Source organism: Psammomys obesus, unplaced genomic scaffold (genome assembly GCF_907164565.1).
Source record: "Psammomys obesus unplaced genomic scaffold, mPsaObe1.curated_primary_1811, whole genome shotgun sequence".
In the NCBI taxonomy this organism is placed as follows: Eukaryota; Metazoa; Chordata; class Mammalia; order Rodentia; family Muridae; genus Psammomys; species Psammomys obesus.
In genome coordinates, this window is record NW_026596069.1 from 1,324,836 (window position 1) to 1,350,291 (window position 25,456).

Genomic DNA, 25,456 nt, shown 5'->3' on the forward strand with positions numbered 1-25,456 from the left:
CACATATGTGCCACTGCCAATGGATGCCAGAAGGTGTTAGATCCACTAGGACAAGAATTACAGACAGTTGTGGGTTCCCATGTGAGTACTTGGAATTGAATTCAGGTCCTCTGGAAGAGCAGCCAGTACTCTAACTGCTGAGCCATCTCTCCACTCCCCTAAACAAATTTTCAAATGGCTAATCATTTGCTAGTCTATGATTTTTTAAAAAACATTTTTGCTTTTTCTCAATTAATGGATTTTTTTTGAGTGCTAGTTAGTGTTGTACCTTGAAGATACAAAGAGTAGGTTAGGTAGACAATTATCCCTAATCCTGTGGATTTGCCACTGAGATGGGTTTCAGTTGTGACAAACCTGTGGAATAGACCTTGACTACCCAAAAGGACCCAGATATTCTAGTTCCGTTGTTAGGCTAAAATACTTTGGCTAAAAGCAAATTAGTGGAGAAAAGGGTTTTATCTTACACTTTTGGTCACAGTCTGTCACTGAGGGGAGCCAGGTGAAGAACCGTGAAAGCAAGGCTGCTTGTTATTCCACACAGTGTTTCCTCTGGTCCAGGAACTGTCACTGTCAGGGCAGTACAGCAGAAACTATGAAGGAATGCTGCCTGCTGCCTTGTTCTCTGGCGTACTTGTCCACCTTTCCCATAGAGCCCAAGAATCCCTGCACAGGGAATGGTTCTGCCCATGATGGCTTTCCCACATAAGTTAACAATCAAGACAATAACAGATACGCCCATAAAGTACCTGATAAAAGACAGTTAACTCAGACCTTCTCCAAGTGACACTAGGCTGTGCCAAGTTGACAGTTAGTGTTAACTACTAGACTGTGAGTAGGCTTCCTTCCTTACTCCCTTCCCCTCCCCCTCCCCTCCCCCTCCCCTCCCTTTCCTCCCTCCCTCCTCCTTTCTTTTGACAGGCTCTTATGTTTCTGAGGCTGGCCTAGAATTTAAAGCTGTTTTTAAACTTGTGCTCTTCCTGCTTGCTGATTCTGCTGGGATTACAGTGTCATTGCCCTCCCCCCATTTTGGTCACTTTTAATGTTTCAAACTTTACATTAGCATATACTATACATAAATAATTGATCTTATGATATTTTCATATATGTATATATTGTATTTTTTATCATATTCACCCCATTAACCACCTTATCCCATTTTTTTTTAATAGTCTTTACTAGAACTCAACATATGATCTCCTTTGACCTCAAACTTCCTCCTGTCTCAGTGGTGCTAAGCGTGTGATTATAGGCTCGTAGCACTGTGTCCATCCTTGTCTTGTGAGATGCAAAGGAGACTTTGGCAAAATGGTGGCAGTTCTACCTATAATGACTATCTCAGCAAAGCCCAGGAAGGCTAGTTGGGAGCACGGCAGAGGCAGTTCTGAAATAGGGCTGTAGCAGCAGAGAGGACTGCTGTTTCCAAGGCAGTCTTCTCTGCTTAATATTTTTAGCATGTGGTCACGGCAGAACTAAATGTAGTTTCTGATCCCAAATTGGTAATAAATGTAGATATATAGAGAGTCAGAAACAATGCATTTAAAGCTCCCTTCTCCTTAACTGTGTGCCAAGTGCTGAGTTTAGGTTTCTTTGTTTCTTGGCTGCCTACCCAGCCTCCCACCATCTTTTGGAGAAGGCCCCTAGATTTTCTTTGGGTGTTGGGTGGGATTGTTAAAACCGTGAGTTATGGCTCTCCGAGTTATGTTGAGAGGCATCTGATTTTTTTTGTGTGTTTCTGCCCACATATGTAAATGTGTATGTTTTAAAATTCCTTCTCTCTTTCAAATTTTTAAGGATGTGGTATTATAAATAGCTGTGGGCTCTCAGGCACTTTAAAAATAAAATGTAACGTTTCAGTTACCTGAAGACAGTCAAAGCCAACATGGGTAGTTGTAATTGTTTGGTGGCCTGTCTTCCCATATTGTCACAAACTGTTTTTGCAGGTAAATGCTGTTTTGTTTTGTTTTGTTTGTGGGTGTCCTCTGTAAGTTGAACATCCTAGTTGTTGCTTATCTTACAGTTACAAAGTTATACTTGAGGTGGCTAAAGCAGTGCTTGTTTTCTCATGGTATATCCCCAGGGAACTTTCTTTAAATAACTGTACTATCTGAGCCTCAGATGTGGAAAGCCATATTAGCTGTTAATTGTGAAGAGGATTTTAAACCTCTTGAGGTCAGTAATGACAACTGTGGTATAGTCTGTTCTGTAGAATGTTGTGCAGTAGGCTTAGGATACTGAGGCTATTGCTGAGATTTATCTGTTGTGGGGATGTAGAGATTTGCTGCTCTTGCAGAGGACCTGGTTTCCGGCACCCACATGGCACTGATAACTGTCTATAACTCCAGTTCCAGGTAGTCTGATGCCCTCTTCTGGTCTCTGAGGGCACTGAATGCAAGCCATGCATTTACATACATGCAAGTAAAACACTGATACACATGACAAATAAAGATAAATAAAAATATAAACTGCACCTATATGAATATGAGTGCTTATAACTTACACCAGCACAGAATAAGGTTTGGTTTGTTATTTGGAGCTATGAACTGGAAGTTTTGCCTTCCTTCAGAATCTTCTGGTCCCGCTAAGAGACCCGGCTGTTCTCTGGAAGCCTAGAGGCATTAGGAGAAAGGAAAGATGAATTCTGATCCCTGCTCTGCTGTGGCTGCCCCTGAAATCTTTGATACTCTGTAGAAATAGAAGAGGAATACAGCAGGAATGTAGAGACAGCACTGAGTTGTCCAGAAGCTGGGCTCTGAAGCACCTTTGTGCTTTTGGTCAACTGGCACTGATTCAGAGGCAGTCAGTGTCACTTAGGCTTCAGTATGGTCAAGGTGTGTGGGTAACTTGTGGCTCAGGACTGGGCTCCAAGTAGGAACTAAACTGGGAAGCAGAGACAATCCTGGGTAGCATCAGAATGCTTACTACTTTGCTTTGCTCAAAATATTCTCTAATAATAGACATTTAACTGTAAGCTTTTTAATTTTGTTATGAAAAGGTCATACTATGTAGTCTTAGCCAACCTGGAACTTGCTATGTAGACCAGGCTGGCCTTGAACTCAAGGAGATCTGCTGGGCTCTGCTTCCTGAGTGCTGGGATCAGAGGCTTGCACCACTATGCTCAACTCAGTTACAAGATTCTTTGAACTTTTTTGTCTCAGACACTGTTCTGTATGTTTTGTTGTCTCATTTAATCTCATAACCATACTGATAATTAGTTATTTCCAAGTTTCTTTATGAAGATATTGAGACTTAACAACATTAATCATCTAGCCCGAAGTCACTCAGCTAGTCCAGGGAACCTGAATCAATCCAGAGCCATTATATTGAATAGAGATGAGAGAGAATAGAGTTTCTTGTAACTTTGTCATCATCAGCACAGCTGATCACTCTCAGGCAAAAACGAGGAACTGTTAGAAAGGAGTGCCTTCCTGGCCCATTCCATGCTCAGAGCTTGTCTAGCGGAAGCATACTAACCAGGCTGAGGCTCTTCCCCTCATAGCGTGTGTGTGTGTGTGTGTGTGTGTGTGTGTGTGTGTGTGTGTGTGTTTGGCACAGTAACTTGGACATGATGGAAGTAGGTCTAGCCACAAGAGGGCCCCAGTAGGCTCATTTAAATTTTTCTGTCATGACTTAAAATGTGAGTTTTTATTTATACTATTGCAGAACAAATAAAATGATGGGCCCAGTTTCTGTGGCTGATTTCACAGATCACTGGAGAGCCAGCATGGCCTATGGAAACAGCCCTGGTTCTGGGGCCAAACTGGCTTTAAATTCTCACTCTATTGCTCTCTGACTGCATGAACTCTGGCTAGTTACTTAACCTCTGAATTTTTGTCCCCTCGTGGGTAAAATGAGCGGCATATTAGACCCACCTCAGAGGGTTGTTGGGAAGAGTAAATGAGCTTAGCACTTTGCTCAGAACATAGACAGTGCTCTATAAATGTCGGATGTAGTTCTTATTTGACAATTCATTTTCCTCTGGGATGCTGAGTTATTACATTGGAAAACCGGCAGGGGAAGGAGTGTGGCTGGTGTGTTTCTCTTCCACACCAATTGCTACAGTTGTAATCAGGACAACTAACAAAAAAAACAAAGGATTCTGAGCAGGCTAGGATATGACTGAGGGCTCAGAGTAAGTAAAATCATGTCTGACTCGAGTTTCTCCTTGGAGAATTTGCCTTCCTACCCCATTTTTCTCTGATGGGTGACTGTTCCCTTCCTGGGAATGTGTGAATTGGGACATAACTATATATTATCATAGTAACCTGTTTCATGGCATTGGAGAATCCCTCTAGATACCTTTAGAGTGTGTCTTTTGTTTTGGTTGCTTTGTTTTTTTATACTGAGACTCCAGTGGAATGTTGAAAATCTCTAAACTCCAAAGTGCCTCCATTTTCTTTTAAACGCGTGACTCCTCTTTGAGCAGCCCTCTCGCTGCCTCATTGCCAAATTCTTATCAACTCCTCCTTATTTGGATTGATCTCTTGGCATTGCTGTCTACCCCTTGATATATATATATATTTGTAATTCTCTCTTTTAAAAAATACTTATTTTTATTATTTTTAATCGTGTATGTATGTTTCTCTGCATGTGAATTTGAACATGTGGGTTCAGCTGCCCACAGAGGCCAGAGGGGTCAGAGTTCCTGGAGCTGGAGTTACAGACAGCTCCAAGCTGCCTGACATAGGTATAGGAACTGAGCTCATGGCCTCTGGGGAGACAAGACTCTTACCTGTTGAGCCATCTTTCCAGCTTCTTCTCTTGCTTTCTTTTTATTTTAATTTATTGTTTGATAGTTTTTCCCCGGCACTTAAGAGGCAGAGACAAGTGGATCTCTGAGTTTGAGTCCAGCCTGGTCAACAGAGCAAGATCCAGGACAACCAGGGCTACACAGAGAAACCCTGTCTTGAAAAGAAAGCAAACAAAAAAACAACTTTATAATGTATATAATGTATTTTGATTATACATCCCTCTTACTCATTCTTATCCCCTTTCTGTTTTCTCTGGATTCCTTTTCTTCCCAGCAAGTTTTTCTCCTACTTTTATGTCACTTGTTTGTTTATTATGACTCAGCTTAATTACAGTTGCTTGTAAGAGTATGTGGATTTTGGCTTATTTACTAGAACATAGGTAACTTAATTAGTGGCTATACGACGAAGGAAAAATATCTTCTGCAGTACCGTCAGTATTGCCAGTAGCTCTTTAGCTAGGGTGGGGCCTCGTGAGCCTCTCTCCCATCCATGTTGGAGCTCACTGGCTTAGTCTTATGCAGGTCTTACGCAGGGAACCACAGTGGCTGTGAGCTCCTGAGTGCAGTGGCCGCGTCTCATGTTTAAAAGAGAGTTTCTCAGCACTCCTTGCCCATCTTCTGCCTCTTTTCTGTCTCATCTCTGGCGATACTTTCTGAGTCATAGGAGAAGTGGGAGGAGGGAGGGGGAGTGAGAGAGAGGGAATGAGAGGAGAGGAAGAGAGAGAGGAGAGGGAAAGGGAGAGAGAGAAAGAGAGAGAGAGAGAGAGAGAGAGAGAGAGAGAGAGAGAGAGAGAGATTGCTTGATTCCATTTAGGGAATTAGCATTCAAGAGTACTCAGTGGTCAGTTTTTCTTGGCTCTTTGACCCATATGAGTGCGTTAACTACTGCCTACTGCAGATAGTTTCTCTGGTCAAAGCTGAGACCAGCGCTAATCTATGGAAGTAAATATATATAAAGGCAGTTTGCTAGCAGATCCATTTTGCAAAACAGCAGCAGTAGATTCCCCTCTAGGGTCTATGACCTCTTTAGTCATGAACTTTTGACCAGATTTATAGTACTAGTTAGGAATTCCTTCCTGAGGAGTGAGCCTCAAATCCAGTCAGAAAGCCATTGATTACCACCCCCATATAGCCATGTCACTATTGCCCCAAGGTTATATCTTGCCCTGCAAGCTGGTTTTGTAGCACTCAGGTTCAGTCCACTGTTGGATAAGATACTGATGATGATTCTTTTCCAGAGCACCTTCCAGCAGTCTGAAAGCTAGCCAGCATGAAGGAAATTCTCAGGTCAGTTCCAGCTTGGTTTCTTTATGTCCTCCAACCAATGTGTGATGCCTGTAGCATGAGGGTTTACCGTCTTATTTTGGTGTGTAACCAAGATCAATAACATTAACCTATATTGTTTTGGGTACCTCTGGGGCTTCTCTGACATGGGAAGGTACCTCATAGTTGGCACTGGGATTTTCATTTAATAACTCGTGGCTTCTAGGAGCAGCACTATTCATCCATGCTCTGGTCTCTTGGACTGTGTAATTCTACATACTAATCTTACTGATGTTCTTCTGGTTTCTCAGCCTGATGCCTTCCTTTTCTTAAACTGCAGTGGGCACTGAAGACTATTTTTGCTCTGCTATCCTTTGCACTTTGTCTCCATGAGTCAGTGACTCTGCTTTTGTTGTTTTGGTTTTCATTCCTGTTCTAATGGTACCCAAATCCTTGCCCTACCCATTTTTCCTTTCTTTTTATTTTCAACAGGCATGATGTTACCAGAACCTTCATGGATCTGCTGCTATGTTCTGTGCCTGGTTAAGTGGCTGCCTTGTCATATGGATTTTATCAATCCAAATGAAAACTGAGCCTTAGCTTCCAGCATTCAGATTCTTTGAAGGCTGTGGCCAAACTGGAGAGGGACAGGCAGGGCTTTTTTTATTCAGTCACTTTACTTGTCTCTTGATTGCTCTTAGATAGAGCCATTATCTTTTGTCTCTGAAACTGTAATTTTCTGATAATCTACTTAAGATACTTTCTTGAAAATATGTACTTCATCCTGCTGGAGTGGGCATGAGGTAGCTCATGCCCTTCCACCTCCTGGAGTACAAAGGATTGAAAAGAGTCAAGAATGTGCCTTCACTGCTCTTTCATTTTGTATTATTTCGCCCTCCTTCCAGGGCTCTGGTTCCAGTTGGGCCCATCGAGCTCTCTTGGCTTCTCATGTTCTCTGGCAGAATTGGAATCTGCCCTGTGCTGCTGTTGGAAAGGCCTCTTGGGCTGTCTCTTCAGGACTTCAAGAGTGGCCTCTGACCAGGAAACTTCTGTCTTGGAACAGTCTCTCTTCACTTTTGCTCTTGGCTGCCTTGGATTTAAGAGGAGTCCCTACTCGCTTCATTCTAGGAATGGCTTTTCCACTTGGGGCAAATATAGTACCTGCTGTACAGATGGCCGGCTCTGAGTGCAATCTGGCCGGCAAGGGGGTGAACTGTAGCAGTCAGTCATATTTCCTTTGGTATTCACAGACTCTGTGTTCTGTTCTTTCTTCGCTTTCAGCTTAGTTTGTATATTGGGGGAAAGCCTAGTTGACCACTCCAAATCTATTTTTCTTGTCCTTCAAGTTATTCTTTAACACTCCACTTCTTTTCTTAAGCCTTTGTACATAGCTCTTCCATGTCAGGGCTGTCCTTTCAGTATCCTCTTGCATTTTCATATTTGTCTGCTTAATTTATGTGGCTAGCTTCTGTTTGTGGAGAGGTGAGTGACTGAGTGTGTGTTTGTATGGCTCATAAATAGTAATGAATGTGTCTGTGGGAAGAGCTCATACTCTAACCTTCAGTTTGAAAAGCACGGCATGGTTTCACAGCTGTTCCTGCAGCTGGCAGTTCTGTGTGCTTGGGCCTGACTCTTGAGATGCTAGTATGCCGAGAAAGCTTAGAGCGGGCCATATACAGGTGTGGGGGTTTTCATTAACATGTATTGTCTTCCCCTCCTAGGAGCAGATATGCAACAAAAGCGGTGGGTTAGCTGGAGACTGTGTGGAGCTTGGAAGGGGTGTGGGCTCTAAAATGTGCTTCCTGGGTTCATGGTTGGCTGTGGTGTCAGGGACCACATGAGAGTCTTACCATCTCATTTTGGTGTGTAATCAGGAGCAATAGCATTAGCCTATATTGTTTTGGGTACCTCTCGGGCCTCCCTGACATCCTGTTCCAGTGACTGAGGAATTAAGTATCTAAACACTTCTTATTCATTACTCATTTAATTCTTCTGTCCATTCTTTGAAATTAAAACTCTTATTGTGCCCATTTTATAGATAAAAAGTAAAGCTTAGCAATTTTTAATTTTTATTACATTTATTTATTTTGTATGTTTGTTGATGCATGTATGGCACAGCATGTAGGTGGAGATGAGAGGACAAATTGTGGGAATCCTTTCCTTCTGCCACGTGGGTCCTTGGGATTGAACTCTGATCATCAGGCTTGTTGGCAAGTGCCTTTACCCACTGAGCCATTCTGCTAGCTTTCCAAGATTGTGTTTGAGATCCCGTAGCTAGGAATCTGTCAGTTGTTAAGTTAATCAAATGATGTGGAGCTAAATGTTGCTTATTATTTGCCTATAATTATTCAAGTGGTTTTATTTAATCTACTCTCAAAACTAATAAGACACAAACAACTGTTAAATGTCATAATTGACTTATTTGCCTTGGGCTGGGCAGATATGTTACCTATGCTGTCTCAGTAACCTCACCATCCACCTCCTAGCCCCATCCAATGCCATCTGACTTAACAATTCTTATTGGCCACCTTCCATCATAGTCTTATGCTTGTATTCTTATCTGGGCCTTTCCACGCCATTATTGGAGTTCTTTCTTCCAGGCCCACATGATTCCTTCTCCATGCTAACCCATTGTGGCATCCTACTTCCTCCTCTCTTCCTGTCCTTCTGTCTGTTTCCTGTGATTCTCCTGTTTCCCAAAGCCAGAACCTAGCCAAACCTACCCCATTCTGCCCTGCCCAGGTTTTAGGCCTTTTAATGAACCAGTCAGGTATAAGGTCTTAGGCAGGTTTATACAACAAGGATAGGTGTGACCAGGCAGTAACCAGATCTTGAGGGCCAGTAAGTGGCATCGAAATAGAAGCATCAGACCAACCCCCAGCAGTCAGCATTGATCTTTTTAATGCTATCTGACTTTAAGTCACTGTGCTGTGCCTTCTCCCCAGTCTTTTTTGTCTCTTTACTCTAGTTTCCTTCTTATAAATGAAATGTGAAATTCTTGCCCTTTCACTTCTAGAGGAGGGAGGAAAACAATTATGTTTGTGTATGCTATGGGCAGGGCCAAGCTCCAGGGACACTAAGGGGCTACTGGTACGGCTTGCCTTATACTCGACACTTACATTTCAGGTTCTCTTGTTCACCGGGCTCTGTTCCCATGATTGGGGTCAGCTACTCTCTGTTTGGGTCAGCCAGCTGTGTCAGAGCCTGCCTGGGATCCAGAAGTCACCTGTCCCTCCCTTCACTGGTTTCTGGGTGTCTTCTTTCCATTCTTTTGTTTTCTTTTCTTAGAAAAGCTTAAAGTTACTATAGGTTGTCTTGTTTACACTGGTCCCAGACCTCTCCCCATCTGTCTGAATGGAGTAGAGGACAAAGCAGCATGAAGTACCAGGGAGGTGGCATCTCCTCAGCCATACCCCGAGTACCTGTTCTGGGCGACAATAAACTGACCATACAGATTGTGGAGAGCACCTGGCCTCTGCTCAAGTAGAGGCACCGCCTACAAATGGCCAGATTTGATAGGAGAACTGCCATCTCAGGTACCTAATTATTTCCCTGTCTCAGAGCCCAAGTGTACTGAAGAAAGAGTCACTGAAATAGTTTCCCCTTTTCCGGACTGAGTGGTGCTTCAAGTTGGATGAAGGCCATAAAAATAAAGATTGCTGATGAAGGCCTGTGAAGGCCAAGCCTGATGGGATGGGTTGTTTGGCTGGCCATGCAGGGTGAACCTGGGGCTTGTGGGTGGCAGGTGCTCTGGGAGAGCACTCTGCTTAGGCCTAGTGGGATGCCATGACTTTAGCTTCATGTTCTAGTTTTATTTTGTGGTCTCAGCTGCCTGAGTCCCTGCTTGTGGCTTGAGGATTGTCCTGTCAAAATGCAGCTATGCACTGCTTCCGCTTTGCTTTCTCCCTCTCTGTTGGCTTCAGTCATAGCTCAGGGCAAGCTTTGCCTGCATTCTCTCTACCAAAACCAAGTGTCCTGGCTGTAGGCCAGGCCTTAAAAGACAGACATTTGCCTGCTACATGCTGCAGAGTTTGTGCTTGTTTTCTGGATATCCCTGCAAAGCCTGGAAAACTTACTCCTTTGACCTAACCTCATTTCACCTAGATCTCTCCTCAGTCTTCCCAGCGGCCCACTCCTAACTCCATGCTACTCTCTTTTGCGGAAAAACAAATGGAAGCAATAAATAGGTCAGTGTGTGGTCTTTGTGGTCCTTGAGGGGAGATGAAGGATCCATTTTCAATTGATCTGTAACCCTTTGTATTGGCAGAAAATGTTCCTGCTGGCATGAGTGTGTAGAGGATGGAGGTGATACGGGAGCCCTGTGGGAGCTGCCGTTTCTCTGCCCTCTATTCCCCTTCCTGCTCTAGGAGCCAAGGAAGCTGCTGTGTGTGCATCAGCTGTCCCTGACCTACTGTTCCTCAGTCTCTTCTGGGCCTCTTGTTCATTTGTCATTTTACCCTTGACTTCTTCCTTGTCATTTGTCTTTCCCATTGCCAGTTCCTTGTTTGCCCCTGGCTGCAGGAAGTGAGCTTGTGACTGCATGGGCATGTGTGCATAAGTACTGCCACACAAGGAAGGGGTGGCTTAGTGTGCTGTCTCTTCTTTCCTCCTCTCCGTTCTCTTCTCTTAAGATAGCATCTCGGTTTGTGGGCCAGCAGCCCGGCCTGGAGCTTGCAGTGATTTCCTTGACTGAGCCTTCTAAAGGCTTGGATTGCAGATGTGAGCCACTGTGCCTGATTATTTTCTTTTGTTTTAAATTTTGATAATGTTAGGTTCCTCACATTATCCTGCCTCCCATTTGGGAGTTGTAGAGCTGTGTCCTCTTGAGACCCATCTCCCTGGGTCTCTCTAGTTTCTCTTAATGTGACAGCCCCTTTCCTGTTCATGACATCAGCCAGCCTGGCCCCTTTCTATCACCCTGGACATGGACAGGCACCTGCTCAGAACAGTGCTGTTGCTGTGAACTTATTCTCCATCTCTCAGGGTGATTGGTGCTCCCAGGAAGCCAGAATGCTGGGAGGAACTTGTGTGGCACTCAGCAGTTCCATTTTGTGATAAAAAAAAAAAAAATAAAAATAAAAATGGAGAGGGAGACTGGCAGAAAGCAAAAGCTGTTGCTGCTGGGTGAATGTAGCAGCTATTTTTAGTCCTAAGCCGTTGCTTTTTCGTTTGGCTGTGCTTTTTTAGCACAGTGCTGGTCCAGCAGGGCTGTTTACTTTCAGGGCTGCAGATGTCCTTAGGGAAGGTTTCTGTCTGCCCCTGGGAAGACATGGGCTGGTCAAAGGGCAATAACTTCTGAGAGTACATCCATCTTGCTTCAGTAATGTCACAAAACCAGCAAATCAGAGTAGAGTAAGAGTGGCAGGGGTAGGAGAGAGAAATGTAAACACCACATTCTTCTTGTATACAGAAATCCTTTTCTGTAACTGATTGAGTTATACCACTACCGAATAAAGTGCTGAGTGAGTTGCATCAGCTCACTATGTGTTGGTGGGCACCTGAGTTAGGTCTACTTGTTGAGAACTGTAAATAGTGTCTCTGAATACAGATGTACAAGTAGCTGCTTGAATTCCTGCTTCTTAGTGTCTTTAGGTGTATTCATAGGAGCAAAATTGCTATATAACAATTTTATTTGCAGCTTTTTAAAAGATATCATCTATAGCTTTTTTTTTTTTTAATGTAGTCCAGGATGGCATTAAATTCTTGATTCTTCTACTGGCTTGAATGTAGAGTTTTTGTTTGTTTCTTTTGTTTTCGATTTATTTTTAACTCCAAAGTGTCAGTGTGTGAGTATTGCACACAAGTGTAAGTGCTGCAGAGCACAGAAGGCAGGGCATCAGATTCTGTGGAGCTGGAGTTACAGGTGATTATTAGCTACCTGGCATGGGTACTAGGAATTACAGAAAATTCCATGAGGTTTTGATAGCAATTGCATTGACTTTGTATGTCATTTTAGTTAGGATTGTCATTTCAATAATATTATCTCCAGTCCATGAATATGGGATAGCATTTTTGCCCTTAAGTTTTAAAATTGTTAGCATCTGCTAATACTTACACTATGATTTATTTGTTTGGTGTTTGGTTGTTAAAAAAGTAGTGTAGAAGATTTTTCTGGCTTGGAAAGGTTGAGCCTTGCTAGGTTAGAGGATGTTTGCTGATGCTTTCTGTAATCAGCTATGATAGTGGGCATGGCTAAAAGATGTCATATAGATATTGATATGGACTTGGTCCTATCTCTGTTCACAAACAGCTCAGGTGGTTAATTTCTTTTTTTTTTCCACCATAGCCAGTAGCACTTTCCACAAGCCCAGATACTGTCAATGAGGAAGGAAGGACCAGGGCTGTTAAAGCAAACACATTTCTACTCAGGGCATATCGTAGAGAGCTGCAGAGATTTATCTAGCAGTAGTAGAAGGCCTATTACACTTCTGTGCAGGAACTGGCTGACATTCGTGGAGTAGGCACTGTGATGGATCATGATGGTGGGGAACCAGGAACTGACCTTCTGTCTCTGTGCTTGTACCCTCAGGTCCTGGTTATAGTTCTTCAGTACCTGCCTTCAGCTAGAATGGCTCCTCAAGGAATACTACTAGGGCTGCTGTTGACTTCCTGTTTCACTCTCTGCCTCAGTTGTCAGAACTCGGTAAGTGTCTACCTGCTGATGGGAGCAGGCAGGAGGAGGCCTGAGACAGCCCCCTTGTCCCCAAGACCACTGTGGGATGGGCCAGACTTGGAGTTTTCTGTTTTATGGAACTATGCTCTCCTTTTCTAATTCCTGGTTCCTTTAATCTGTGTTTAAAAGTCATGGCAGTTTCCCTTTGGGGGCACAGTGGTGATAGCAATGATGATAATAAAATAATAATAAGCTTTCACGTACCAAGCATTGAATTAAATGTTTTATATGTATTTTTTAAAAATGTATTTATTTATTTTATGTGCATTGATGTTTAGTCTGCATGTAAATCTGTGTGAGGATGTCGGATCTTGGAGCCACAGACAGCCGTGAGCTGCATGTGGGTGCTGGGAATTGAACCCAGGTCCTCTGGAAGAGCAGCCAGTGCTCTCAGCTGTTGAGCCATCTCCTCAGCCTCCTTGTATGTGTTCTTACCTGACCATTCCAGCAGATCTGTAAAGCAGCAACTGTAATCATACTCATTCTGAAAAGGAAGAGAGACTGAGCGTGAGGGATTTAAGTACCTTTGACACAAGCTGTGTGAAGGAGAGCTGGGGTCTGCTGAGGCGGGTTGTGGGGGTGGTCAGGATTAACCTGAGGTGGCAAGGTAGAAGAGAATACCAGCCCCCAAACAGACTCTTCCTTCTCTGCTTTCTTTGTCCTTGTATTTTCTCTTCTGTCCAGATCATCTACTTTTCTTGTATTTTCTGGGCCTGTCTTGGTTAACTTTGCTGTCATTGTTCAGAGCTGCACTGAACAATAGCAAATGCCCATAGAAGCCAGGCCTGGCACTGAAGCTCCTGCAGGGCCTTTTCCCCTGGGTTGTCCTAGCAATAGGCTGCCTTTGACCAGCTCCCAGTATCTCCCCTTCTCTACAGCTTACCCCTTCTGGCCACATTTTCCAACTCCCTTCCCCCTGCTAGGGCTCTCACTAAATTTTGGGTAAAGCTTTGGAACCAGAGTCCCTTGAAGTGCAAATGACAGTTGTGATGAATTTAATAACAATCCAGCTCAACTAAGGTTCACCTCTGGCTCATGGCAAGCTTCCACCGTCTCTCTGAAGTCATTTGTTTTCTCTTCCTTCCCCTCCCTTTGTGGACCAGAAAATGTACAGTTAGGAGTCACGAATCCTTTTGAGCTTTTGATGTTCTCTGACTAAGATCCTGTTGGCCCTGTTCTGCAACCCCCTCTCCATGCACCTTTTTTTCTTTTCCTTTTCTTTATTTTTTCTTTTTCTTTTTTCTTTTCCTTTCTTTTCAAAGTTCGTTCTTTCTTTCCTTCTTCTTCTTCTTCTTCTTCTTCTTCTTCTTCTTCTTCTTCTTCTTCTTTCTCTCTCTCTCTTTCTTTCTTGGCTTTTCAAGGACATTGAGAATGGAATCCCTGGATTCCTGGGGATAAGACTAGTTACAGCATAATTCTGTGGCATAGCTTAGTAATAAAAATTGCCCAGAAAGGCACCCAAGAGTCTTGAGGGATCAGAAATGTGTCTGCTTCTCAGCTTACAGCTCAGGAGGGTCCTGTGATCCCTGTTGAGCGCTAAAGCAGATGCACAATTAACAAAGCTGGTGAATTTACTTAAGGACTGCATCTTAGCAAGTCCCCTTTGGATAATAGTCTAACGAAACAGATGAGCTTTCAGAACCGTAATTATTCTGGCCCATTTATATTAGCTCTATTGAATCTAGTCTCAGAAAAATTTTAATACTGACTCTCATACAAGAGAAGCTGCTTTTATCTTTGTCTGTTCCTAAGCTGTGTCTGTTTGTCATAATCTCTCATCATGTGTTAAGAGCAGTAGGAGCTAAAGCATCTTTTCTCTCAAACCATAAAAGTGTTGCCCTGATGGCATTTAAAATCCAAACTATGCACCAGCCACCTTCCTGGTATTGTAAATGGAACTGGTGCTTCAGAGACTGGAATCCAGAGTTCTTACTGACCTGGAATTGTCCTGTGTGGAGGCATTTGTGATGGTTGATACCTACCCAGGACAGGGTATCTGTGTTTCAGTATGACCAGGGGACATCTCTACCCAGCACCTGCTATAGTACTCCCTGGTGGGATAGTTAATATTTGCTGTCACCTGATAGGCTGGAGATTCTCCTAGGAGACAGATATCTGACGTATCTGTGAAAGAGTCTCTAGGTGGGTTAACTGAGGTGGGAAGACCCACTCTAGCTCTTGGTGACACCATTCTATGAGTTGGGGTCCTGAACTACATGGAAAGGAGAAAAAAAGACTGCACAGTATTTATTCCTCCTTGCTTTCTGACTGAGAATGCAGGGAGACTGCCTTAAGCTCCTGCTGCATGCCTTCCGCCATGATGGACACTGACATCTGCTTCCCTATTTAAGACACTAGCCAAACTCACCCTTCCTTTCTTAAGTGGCTTTTATCAGGCATTTTGTTACTGAAACCAAAAGTGTTAAATTGGATGTCACATCTTAAGAGAGGTATAAAGGGATGAAGGACTGTGGTTATGATGTACCTGTCTTCAAAAATGGTGGTGAGTGAGTGGGGCAGGCTGTGGAACTTAGTGAAATGAGCACAGCCTCTATTTTCTCTTTTATTGTCTAATTGACAATTTGACCTTGTCTGATGTTTGTTTCCTCTATTGAGAGACTAGCTGCTATCTCCTTTTCAAAAATTTATTGAAACTAAATCTGATTATATAGATAAACACTTAGCATTGGCACTAGTACAATATGGCCAATAAATACCCAATGTTACTTTTAGGATGGGAGAGCCAGCTCCAGCGGTTAATTTTTCAAGTAGGGTTCTAATATGTTACCCCAGAAGTCTTTTCATGTCATGGTATTGTTGACACAAAACCCACAGCTCTCATCTTAAAGGGAGTAAGAGATAGCTTATTTGTGATTTGTTCTGAGTGGCCTTGGACTGGGAACATAGATTTATTTAGGTTACCCAAAATTACATGCTCCAACATGCAAGCAGTTTCACAAAGTTTTTACAAGTCATAAATCAAGACAAGTTCAAAATACATGGGTGGGTCTATCAGAGATGAAGTTACATTGAGATGGGTGAAGCTTTCTTATAGGCCCAAAATGCTATCTGATTATATTTTTAGCTTTTGGATTGATACAAGCAAATTTTCTGCTGAGTCAGTAGATTCTGAAAGGTTTTTATCTTTTGTCACAAGATGTTGGTTATGATGTTTGTGTGGGGGTGGTTGTGGGAAGCAAGACATCGATATTCTGGAGGGCCAAAACTTAGCCCAAGAGAAGGTAATTAGCCTCTTGACCTGTGACATTCCACTCTCTCTACGGCACTGAAATTATAATCAGCCAATCAGTTCCTGTGGACACAGATTCCTTCTGGGAATTTTTGCTCATAGACAGATGCATCTTCTTTTTAGAACTTTTTTGTTCACAGTGTTATTAGGATTTATTCATTCTCTTTGATCTTGAAGGTTTTATTTAGGTTTAAGACTATCCTACTCATCTACAAGCACCAGAAAGTGTGGTTTGTTAAGCTGTTTGTTAGCTAACACCTTTGCTGGGCGTTCTTGCTAGTCAGCTGAGAGGATATTAATACTTGGAATGATGTGGTAAGGAGGAGAGAGTGTTGTGAGCAAGAATGGAAAGGAGTGCACAGGAACACAGGGCAAGGGCAACTTGCCTCTCATCTTTTGGTTTCTCTCTGAGTCAGGATACTGTTTTGCTTTCTTCCCCACCTATGGAGTTGTGGTTTTCTCACCTGGCCCATGAACATCTTTGCTTGGGAAGAGGGATGTGCTCATTGTTAGGATATATTTAAAAATGCCACATACAACAGATCTGATAGAAAAGAGATGTATTGATAGAGGAGGAGAGAGAGAGAGAATGCCCCAGGAGAGAAACTGAGGCAGAAAGAGTACAAGAGAAGAGAGAGAGTGTATGTGGATGGGAGTGGCAAACTGGTTATATCTGAAGCACCTGGCCCAGGTGATGACATAGGACACAGGTAATGACATAGGACGTTGTTATGACCCTAAAGGCCCCTAAGGACAGGGCAGTTGAATTGCCTGCAAAATATAACATTCCTCCATTTTTGTTTAATTAAAAAAATGAGGAGCTAGGGAGTGGCGGCGAGGTGGGAATGAGAACGTTGGACTGCTTCTCATGCAAGGCAAGTTAAAGTCTATAAATGTAGGCTCATTGGAAGCGGCTCTTGGCTGCTTCCATCTGATCTTAGCCTAGCTGGTCTCATCAGGACTCGCTTCACTTCTTCCTCTGTGGCTTGGTAAGCTTGCCCCCCCCATCCCCCACTCCTCAGGGGGAGGTAGGTGAGAGAGAGAGAGAGAGAAGCAAGAACACCCAAAATGTCCCGATTATATGGTAAGAGGAGGGGAAGCCTCTGCCCTGGAAAGCTCAGGGTAGAGGGTGGGGTTTGCCAGCCATCCCCAGCAGCAGATAGGGACTGAGGAATGCTGGGAGAACCTGGAGCTGTTTGTCCTGGGCCTGAAGCACACTGTTCCAGCCTTTTGACATAAGGCAGGCACAAAAGTGTTGTTTTGTCTTTGTGTGGCACCAGGAAGCAATCCCAAGGTTAGGCAAGTACTCAACCACCAAACTACATCCCTAGACCACACAGAAAGACCACATATTCTTAAACATACTGAGGCTAAACAGTTACTTTCATGGTAGGGAACAGAGAAAGGTACTTGGGATGGAGAAATGATTGGTGGATACAGGTGCTGTGAGATACAAGCTCTATAACACAGTAAAATAACTGTGTTTGACAACAGTTAACTGGACACTTCAAAATAGCTAGTGGAGAAGAATATGAATGTTCCTGGTATGAGGAAATGAGAACTATCTAAGGTTGAAACAGGATATTTACCTAACCTGGTCATTATACATTGTGCACATGTACTTATATCTCAAAAATGTATATGATTACTGCATTGTTTGAGAATAAAACACATCCAAAGAAAGAAACAACATGCTCTAAGCCCTAAAGAAGCCTAACACTTTCAATAATCCTTTCTGCTCAACATGTTTTTTTAACATATTTCTTAATATCATCAGATTTTAAGATACCTCAAATTTTAGTTGAAAATGATACAAAATCAGTGTTCTTATGCTCAGTCTGACAACTTTTATGAAAATAAAACATTTAATTAGGGGCTTCCTTACAGTTTCAGAGTTTATCTGTTAATCATGGTGAGAGTGAACATGGTGCTGGAATAGTAGTTGAGAGCTACATTCTGATCTGCAGGCAGAGGGAGGGAGGGAGGGAAAGAGGGAGGAGGAGAGAGGAGAGCCTGGGAAGGGCTTGGGAAAACTTAAAGCCTGCCCCTAGTGATACACCGCCTCCAACAAGACCACCCCCTTAATGCTTCCCAAAGGGTTCAACCAACTGGAGAGCAAGCATTCAGACATAAGAGCCTGTGAGGCCATTCTCATTCTTAGCAGCACAATGGTGCCAAACATTTTTCACATACTCCTCAGCTGTGTCTAAGCTATGTCTATCCAGGGCTTTGTGCACAGCAGGCAGGTATTCTATTACTGAGATCTACCTTTAGTCCAATAATTCCACACACTCTTTCCCCTTTTATTTCTTTCCTGTCCAGTACTGGGGATGAAACGTAGGGTCCTCATATATGCTAGCCAAGCATTCTACTATAGAGCAACATCCCAGTCCCATTAGCCCATTAAAAATTTTTTTTTCTATTGATTTGTTTGGTCTTCTTATGTATTCTTAGCCTTGGTGGCTAAGAATCTTGTAAATGTTTTTCTCTTACTCTTTATTATTATTATTATTGTTGTTGTTGTTGTTGTTGTTGCATGTATGATGTTGTTTGTAGGGACACATGTATAGAGTCAGACTATAACTTAGTTGGTCCTTTATATGGATTCTAAGGCTTGAACTCAGATCTTTAGGCTTTGTGCCACAAGTACTTTAACCAACTTTCTGGCTCCCATTCTTGAAATTGTCTGTTCAGCTGAGAAGAAGATGCAATACCAGTGTTTGAGTTTTGTATTTTGGGATCATATAAAATACAAGAGCCCTTTGTTCAGACCGGTGTCCTCATATACTTCCCCTCAAGTACTTGTTTTGTTTGTAGTTTCTTATTTTATTTTCCTTCTCCTCCTGCCCCTCTCCTCTTGTCTCTTTTCTTTTTTAAGGTCAGTATCCTGACTGTTTTTCAACTCTGTATGTAGCTGAGGATAACTTTGAACTTCTGATCTTCTTGCCTCTAGCTCATTAGTGCTGGGATTACAGGTGTATACTACCAGTTTATGTGGTGATAGGATTTAACCCATTCTAGACTCGTGCATTCTAGATAAGCACTGTTGTGTCACCTGAGATACATCCCAGCCCTCACCACCTCACCAGCTTTGTTGTTTTGCTCAGGATTGTGTTGACTGGGATTTTTTTTTTTTTTTTTAGTTCCACACAATTTTGTTCTTTTGTTTTGTTTTTTGAGACAAGGTTTAGCCTTGGATATGCTGGAACTCACTCTGTACACCAGGCTTGCCTTCAAACTCACAGAGATCTGTCCGTCTCTGCCTCCTCGTGCTGGGCTTGCAGGTGTGTCACCACAGCCTACTAAGTTCCACACATTTTTTTTTTTTTTTGCAGTGAATTTCTCTCTCCATTTGTTTATTTTGTGTGTGAGTATATGTGTTGGAGCATGTGTGTTTCATGACATGTGGAAGTCAGAGGAAATTTTGCAGGAGTCAGTTTCCCCACCATGTGAGTCCTGGGGATTGAATCCATGTTCTGAGGCTTGGTGATGAGAGTGCTTACCTGCTGAGCCATCTAGCCAGCCCAAATTTTAGCAGTGTTAAAAAATTATCGGGCTGGAGAGATGGCTCAGAGGTTAAGAGCATTGGTTGCTCTTCCAGAGGTCATGAGTTCAGTTCCCAGCAACCACATGGTGGCTTACTGCCGTCTAAAATGAAATCTGGTGCTCTCTTCTGGCATGCAGGTGTACATGCAAACACGCATTGTATACATAATAAATAAATAACTCTTAAAAATTATCTGTAAAGTCACATGAACTCTGTAGATCATTTTGGGTAGTGTGGACATTTTGACTTTATAAAGTCTAATCTATGAGTAGAAGATGACTTTCTATTTTCCTAGGAGGGGAGGTTCAGTTTCTTTTATTGGTCTTTTATAATTTTCACTGTAGAAATCCTTTACTTCGTTGGTTAAATTTAACCCCCCACTCTCCCCACTGTGTGTGTGTGTGTGTGTGTGTGTGTGTGTGTGTGTTTTGGTGGTGGTTGTGGTGGTGGTGTATGAATAGGATTTCTTGGCAGTTTTGTTGTTGATATATAAAAGAGCTATTTGGTTTTTGTATATTGACTTTGTATCCTGTAACTTTATTGAATTTGCTTCTCAGTTCCTTGTATGTGTGCATGTGTGACGCTGTTAAATTTTCTTATGTAGGCAATCATGTCATATGCAAACAGATAATATGACCTCTCTTTTGGTTTGATGTCCTTTAGTTCTTGCCTTGTTTCAGATTTGGCAAGGAAACAGTTTCACTTTCTGCTGCAGCATGCTGTTATTAACCGTGGTATACTGTACGGAAGTCTGTTTCTGCTAGACCTAATGTTTTTAGAGTTTTGAATCATAAGCACCACTGAGTATTACTAAATGCTTGTTCTGTATTTGTTGAGATGCTCATGTGAGTTTTGTCCTCAGTTTTGTTGTGTGATTAATTGTGTTTATTGACTCATGTTTGTTGAGCCATGCCTGCACCTGTGGAATAAATCTTACTTGATAACCCCTCAAGGAAGTAATTCCTTTTCTTCCACCGTGGAATCTGGGGTCTAACTCAGGTCTTCAGGCTTGTGGGATAAATGCTTTTACTCATTGAGCAATTCCAACAGCCCTGTAGTTTTTGTAATTATTTTTTGTTTTGTTTTTGATATCTTGTTGGTTTTGATTTGCCATCAGTTTGTTAAGAATTTTTACATTTATGTCATCACATATATTGTCCTCTAGTTTTATTGGGTTGTTGTGTTCTTATTTAGGTTTAGCCCATCCCACCCCCAAAGACCAGGTTTTCTTGTGTAGCCATGGCTGTTCTGGACTTGCTTTGTAGACCAGGCTGTCCTTGAGTTACAGAGATCTGCCTGCCTCTGCCTCCCCAAGTGCTGAGATTACAGGTGTGTGATACCACGCCCGGCTTTTGATCTAGTCTTGGTATTTAAAATGATGCTGACCTCATAGAAGGAGTTTAGAAAAATTCTGAACCAGATAGTTCTTTGGAGATTGTTGGTTTTAGTTTGTTAAAGGTTTGGTAACCTGCGCTGTGGAGCCTTGTGATCCTACACTTGTCTTCTAGGGGGAGCTTTTAGTACTGATCTGATCTCATTACTTTTTATTGGACTTGTCAGGCTTTTTATGTCATGATCAGCTTCATAGGTTGTGTCTATAAGTTGATCCATTTCTTGTGGACTTTCCAGTTTTTAGTATTTAGTTGTGCATAATAGTACTTGTATTTCTGTAATATCTCTTGTAACATCTCCCTTTTAACCATTTTATTTTTTTCTTTTTTCATTATTTTAATTATCTTTTCTATGCACAAATTACCTGATAGAGAAAAAGAAGAAAAGTGTGTTCTGAATGATGGTTCCAGGGGCTTTGGATCCATTATGACAGGGATGGGTGGCCTTGTGGAGTGACTCTGTAGTGACAGGAACATGCAGTGGAGGCTGTTGACATTGTGGTGGACCAGGAAGCAGACAGAGACAGATGGCAACCAGAATCAGTAGTCCCTAGAGACCTTTTCCTAACAACCTGTTTGGTTTAGTGAAACCTCATAAAGTTCCTCAGGCTTCAGAATAGTACAATGAGCCAGGGAACAGATGTTCAAAACATGAGCTTGTGGAAAAAACTTTAGATCAAACCATAACATTTGTGATTAGTCTAACTAATGTTCTGTCAGTTTCGTTTATCAAAAAAACCAACTCTCCAGAGCTGGGCATAGTGGCATGCTTCTTTATCTCAGGACTTGGAGGTGAAGGTGTTCAAATCCAGCCTTGGCTACTTGATGAGCTCACCACCAACTACAACTCTTTTTGCTGATATTTTGCTTTTCTTTTTCAGTCTGTATTTTATCTCTGCTTTGCTCTGCTCTTGTTTTCCCTCAAGTTTCCCCACCTATGGGTTTGTCTAATTGCACTGTTAAATTGTTTGAAGTTTTTGTTTTTTTTTTAATGTGAACAGCCACGCTATAAACCTCTCTCTTAGTATTGTATACTTTGTCACAAAGGTTTTAATGTGTCATGGTTTGATTTTCATTTGTTTCAAGAAGTTTTGTTATTTATTTAGTTTTTTGAGATAGGTTCTAGAGTAACCTTGAAATCACTGTGTAGTTGACTCTGACTTCCAAGTGATGGTTTACAAGTATTCATCATATACTTGATGCAAGAAAGTTTGACTAAAAAAAAAAAAAGAATCACCATTGGCCTGTTGGCTATTTAAAAGAATATTAATTTTCTCCTATGTATTTGTATAATTTCTTCTTAAAATTTAATCACATTTATCTATTTATTGTATGTAGTGTGTGCTCACCATGATATGAGCCTGCAGTGACTGGTAAGAATCAGTTCTCTCTTTCTACCATGTGAATACCAGGGATTGAGTATTAGTTGTCACGCTTGGTGGCAAGTGCGTTTGCCTGCTGAGCTATCTTGGTGCCTCTCCCCAAACAATTTCTAAAGTCCTTCTTGTTGATTTCTAGTTTTATTCAATTGTGAGTAGAAAAAATATAGGTTATTTCAGGTTAGTTTTTTCTTTTTTTAAACTTGTCACCTAGCATATAATCTATCCTGAATAAAATTCCATGTTCTGAGAAGAAAAATGAATGTCTTGAAGCTGTTAGATGAAGTGTCCTGTAATTGTCTGTTAATCTGTTTGGGCTACAGTATAATTCAACTCAATAAAGAGTTGAACCAGTGTTTTTTTTTAATTTTTTAATTGATTACCCTGTTATCTCTCCTTTGACAAAAGTGGGTGTTAAGATTCCATGATTATGTATTAGAGCCCGATTTGTACAATTGGATATTCCAGCATTGGGTGTATATACACTTATAACTGCGAGTGCATCTTGCTGAATTGGATTATTTATTATTATGTGGTTACCTTATTTGTGTTTTAAAGTGTTTGATTTATTTTATCTAATACCTGTGTGGCTACTCTTGCTCATTTTTTTTCTGCTTGCATGATTTTTTCCATCTATCTTTTCACTTTCAGTCTATGACCACTTTAGTGGTGGAATGAGTTTCTTGTAGGCAGCGTATCATTGGGTCTTATTTTCAACTCCATCGACCTGTTTACCAATTTTAACTGGGAAATTTAATCCAACAGGATAGGTTGCATTGGCTTTGATTCTAGATGAGTACTTTAGTGCATGTAGCTTCTTCGGCTATATTCAGTGTAGGTGATGTTGATGGTGTGTTTGTAGCCCAGGCTGCAGTGGTTTTTTAATTGTACCTAAATTCTCTTAGGTGGATTTGCTAGCAGCTCTGGGGTATAGTGTATTTGGTTGTGGGTGGGGTATACCTGTCAGTTTCTCCTGGTCATATGGTATTTCAGTTACTTGAGAAGGCCTAGAAAGCATGGCAGCCAAATAATGATTCCTGTCTATTTGCAAGTGTCTGAGCACTCCACAGGGGCTGGGTAGCACCAATGGGCCCAGAAGGGGTATTTGTGTGTGACCAAAGGTATTACTGGCAGTGCTAAAGTAGGCTGTCTGTGTGCTTCTCACGGATCCAGTAGGTGGAGAGTCAGAGGATGCACATCCTGGTTGCTTCTTGGAGCTGCAGGAGGACAGGCAGACCACAGAGCTGTTTCCTTGGGAGCTTGACCAGCTACACTGCTCAGTGCTGGTTGTCATTCTGCCTTCAGAGCTCAGTTGGATAAACTGCTGGGATGGGTGTCCCACTGCTTCTCAGGATCCTAAGTGGGCAAAGCCTAAAGATAGTACAGGAACCTCTGAGGAGGAAGGCAGAGGATGGCTGGGTTTGTTCTCCATGGCAACACAGTGGTAGCTCCCAGGCTGGGCTCAGGACCTGTGCAAGGTACGGTTTAAAGCTCTCACAGTAAATGTTGCAGGTGTCAATGGCCTGAGGGAAAACTGTGGAGGGGCAAGGGGGTGGCGGAAGCTGCTTACTCTTTCCCCACCAAGTGATTCAACTTGATTTTAAGAGATGGGACAGAAGATTGTATATATTTTGTTTCCTTCTTATTAAGACCATGATGCATCTTCATTCTTTGTACCATCTCTGCCACATCCTTACTACACTGAAGTGCTGTGCTTCAAATAGTAGGGCAAAAGCTATTGTGTTCTACTTTTTGGTCCTTTATTATGGAGGAAAGCATGTCAGATCCATGTAGCAGCTTTGTTGAACCTGATCTGTTACCTTTGTTAATGAAATCGGGGGTGGGGGTAGGGGGAGCTTTTCTTACCAATGAGTCATCAGCATAAACACTACTAGCACTCCTGGATTTTAAAGTGTCATATTCCTCCAAATTATATGCCATTCCCTTCAAGTTGCAGCATTTGCCCAAGGAGGGGGAAGCTGATTAACTTTAGGTGGTAGACAGGAGGGACACAAAAAGTCACACATCCAGGAAGAACAAAAACCTGGAAGATTCTTGGGGCCTTCTACCAACAGTGTGAAAAGGAGTAAGTGCAGGGGTGATGGGTGTGTGGACATTCTGACTGGCCAAACTGCAGAAGAACCTGGGACTGTGGTGTTGCATCCAGGCTGTGTAGAGAGGCCAGGGTGACAGATTGAGGAGTGGTCACCCTTGTTGGTGTGGGCTTTCTGCTGATGCAGCTGCTTCTGAATTATCCTGCTCCCTGTAAGTAATCCCTCCCTTACTCCTGATAGTAACCTCAGTAAAAAAAGAACAAAACAAACAAACTCATTGGGTCACCAAATTGGACCTTAATGCAGTCATTACCTTGGTCTGTTCTGGGTTCCTTTTCTGGCATGAGTAGACCTATGTGTTTCATCTTACCAGCAAAAGTCTGTCATACAACAAAGGACTTCTTGCTTCTCTAGGTTATTCTCCTGCTTATTGTCACACATCCCGGAATTACCTCTTGGTACACTAAAGCAAAGTTGCAATTTAAAGCTTAGGTGTTTGGTTTGGTGTTCTTAGCCTTCTAAAAATGAGAACAGTTTGCAAACCCAGATTTCTGTTTGTGTTCACGTTGTGTGCTGGGGTGGACAGTGGAGCAGCAGCTGCCTCAGTGAAGTGGGGAGGGCTGCACGGCATAGGCCCAGAGGTTCCTGTTGTGTCCACCTGGCCCACTTCATTCACTCTCCATTCCTGCCTGGCTCCTGCAGACATGTGATCTACACACCTCTGAGGAAATTTTTATTAATACTGCTCTAACTCTGTGGTCTAGCACTTTTGGCCAGGGGCTGGCAAGATGGCTTGGTTCTAGAGTATGTAGGCTCTGGATACTTAGCAGATAAAGTAGTTAGAATATGGTACTGCTACTTGTCTGCAGAAGACTCGGAGTCGGGCATTGCCTTATTTCAAGGCAACAAAGTCATACTTCCCTATGAAATGTGATTCATTAACTCATTCACATCCTCACTCCCTCATTATGAACTAAGTCTTGTGTGCTGGGTCTTGGGCATACAGTTATAACAGATGGACCTAGCACCTGTCTCAGGAGACTTGGTAGTTGACGGGTTCTCACAAACACATCTGCTATTCTATTCTTAATTCAATTTCTTTCTCTCTTCTTCTTCTTCTTCTTCTTCTTCTTCTTCTTCTTCTTCTTCTTC

The 25,456-nt window shown here is 42.4% G+C and overlaps 1 protein-coding gene across 3 annotated transcripts in view; it reads left to right on the forward strand.

Annotated features, from left to right (window-relative positions):
- Window positions 1-25,456, forward strand: part of Sil1 (SIL1 nucleotide exchange factor) — a 222,164-nt gene that overhangs the window by 45,232 nt on the left and 151,476 nt on the right. For 2 of the 3 annotated variants that reach the window (XM_055625668.1, XM_055625669.1), the window contains exon 2: window positions 12,540-12,653. In XM_055625668.1, the coding sequence (XP_055481643.1) occupies window positions 12,579-12,653 (75 nt within the window). In that variant the 5' untranslated portion in view covers window positions 12,540-12,578. Of the gene's footprint in view, window positions 1-5,996; window positions 6,035-12,539; window positions 12,654-25,456 lie in introns of those variants that run through there. The other variant, XM_055625670.1, reaches the window with a different exon arrangement.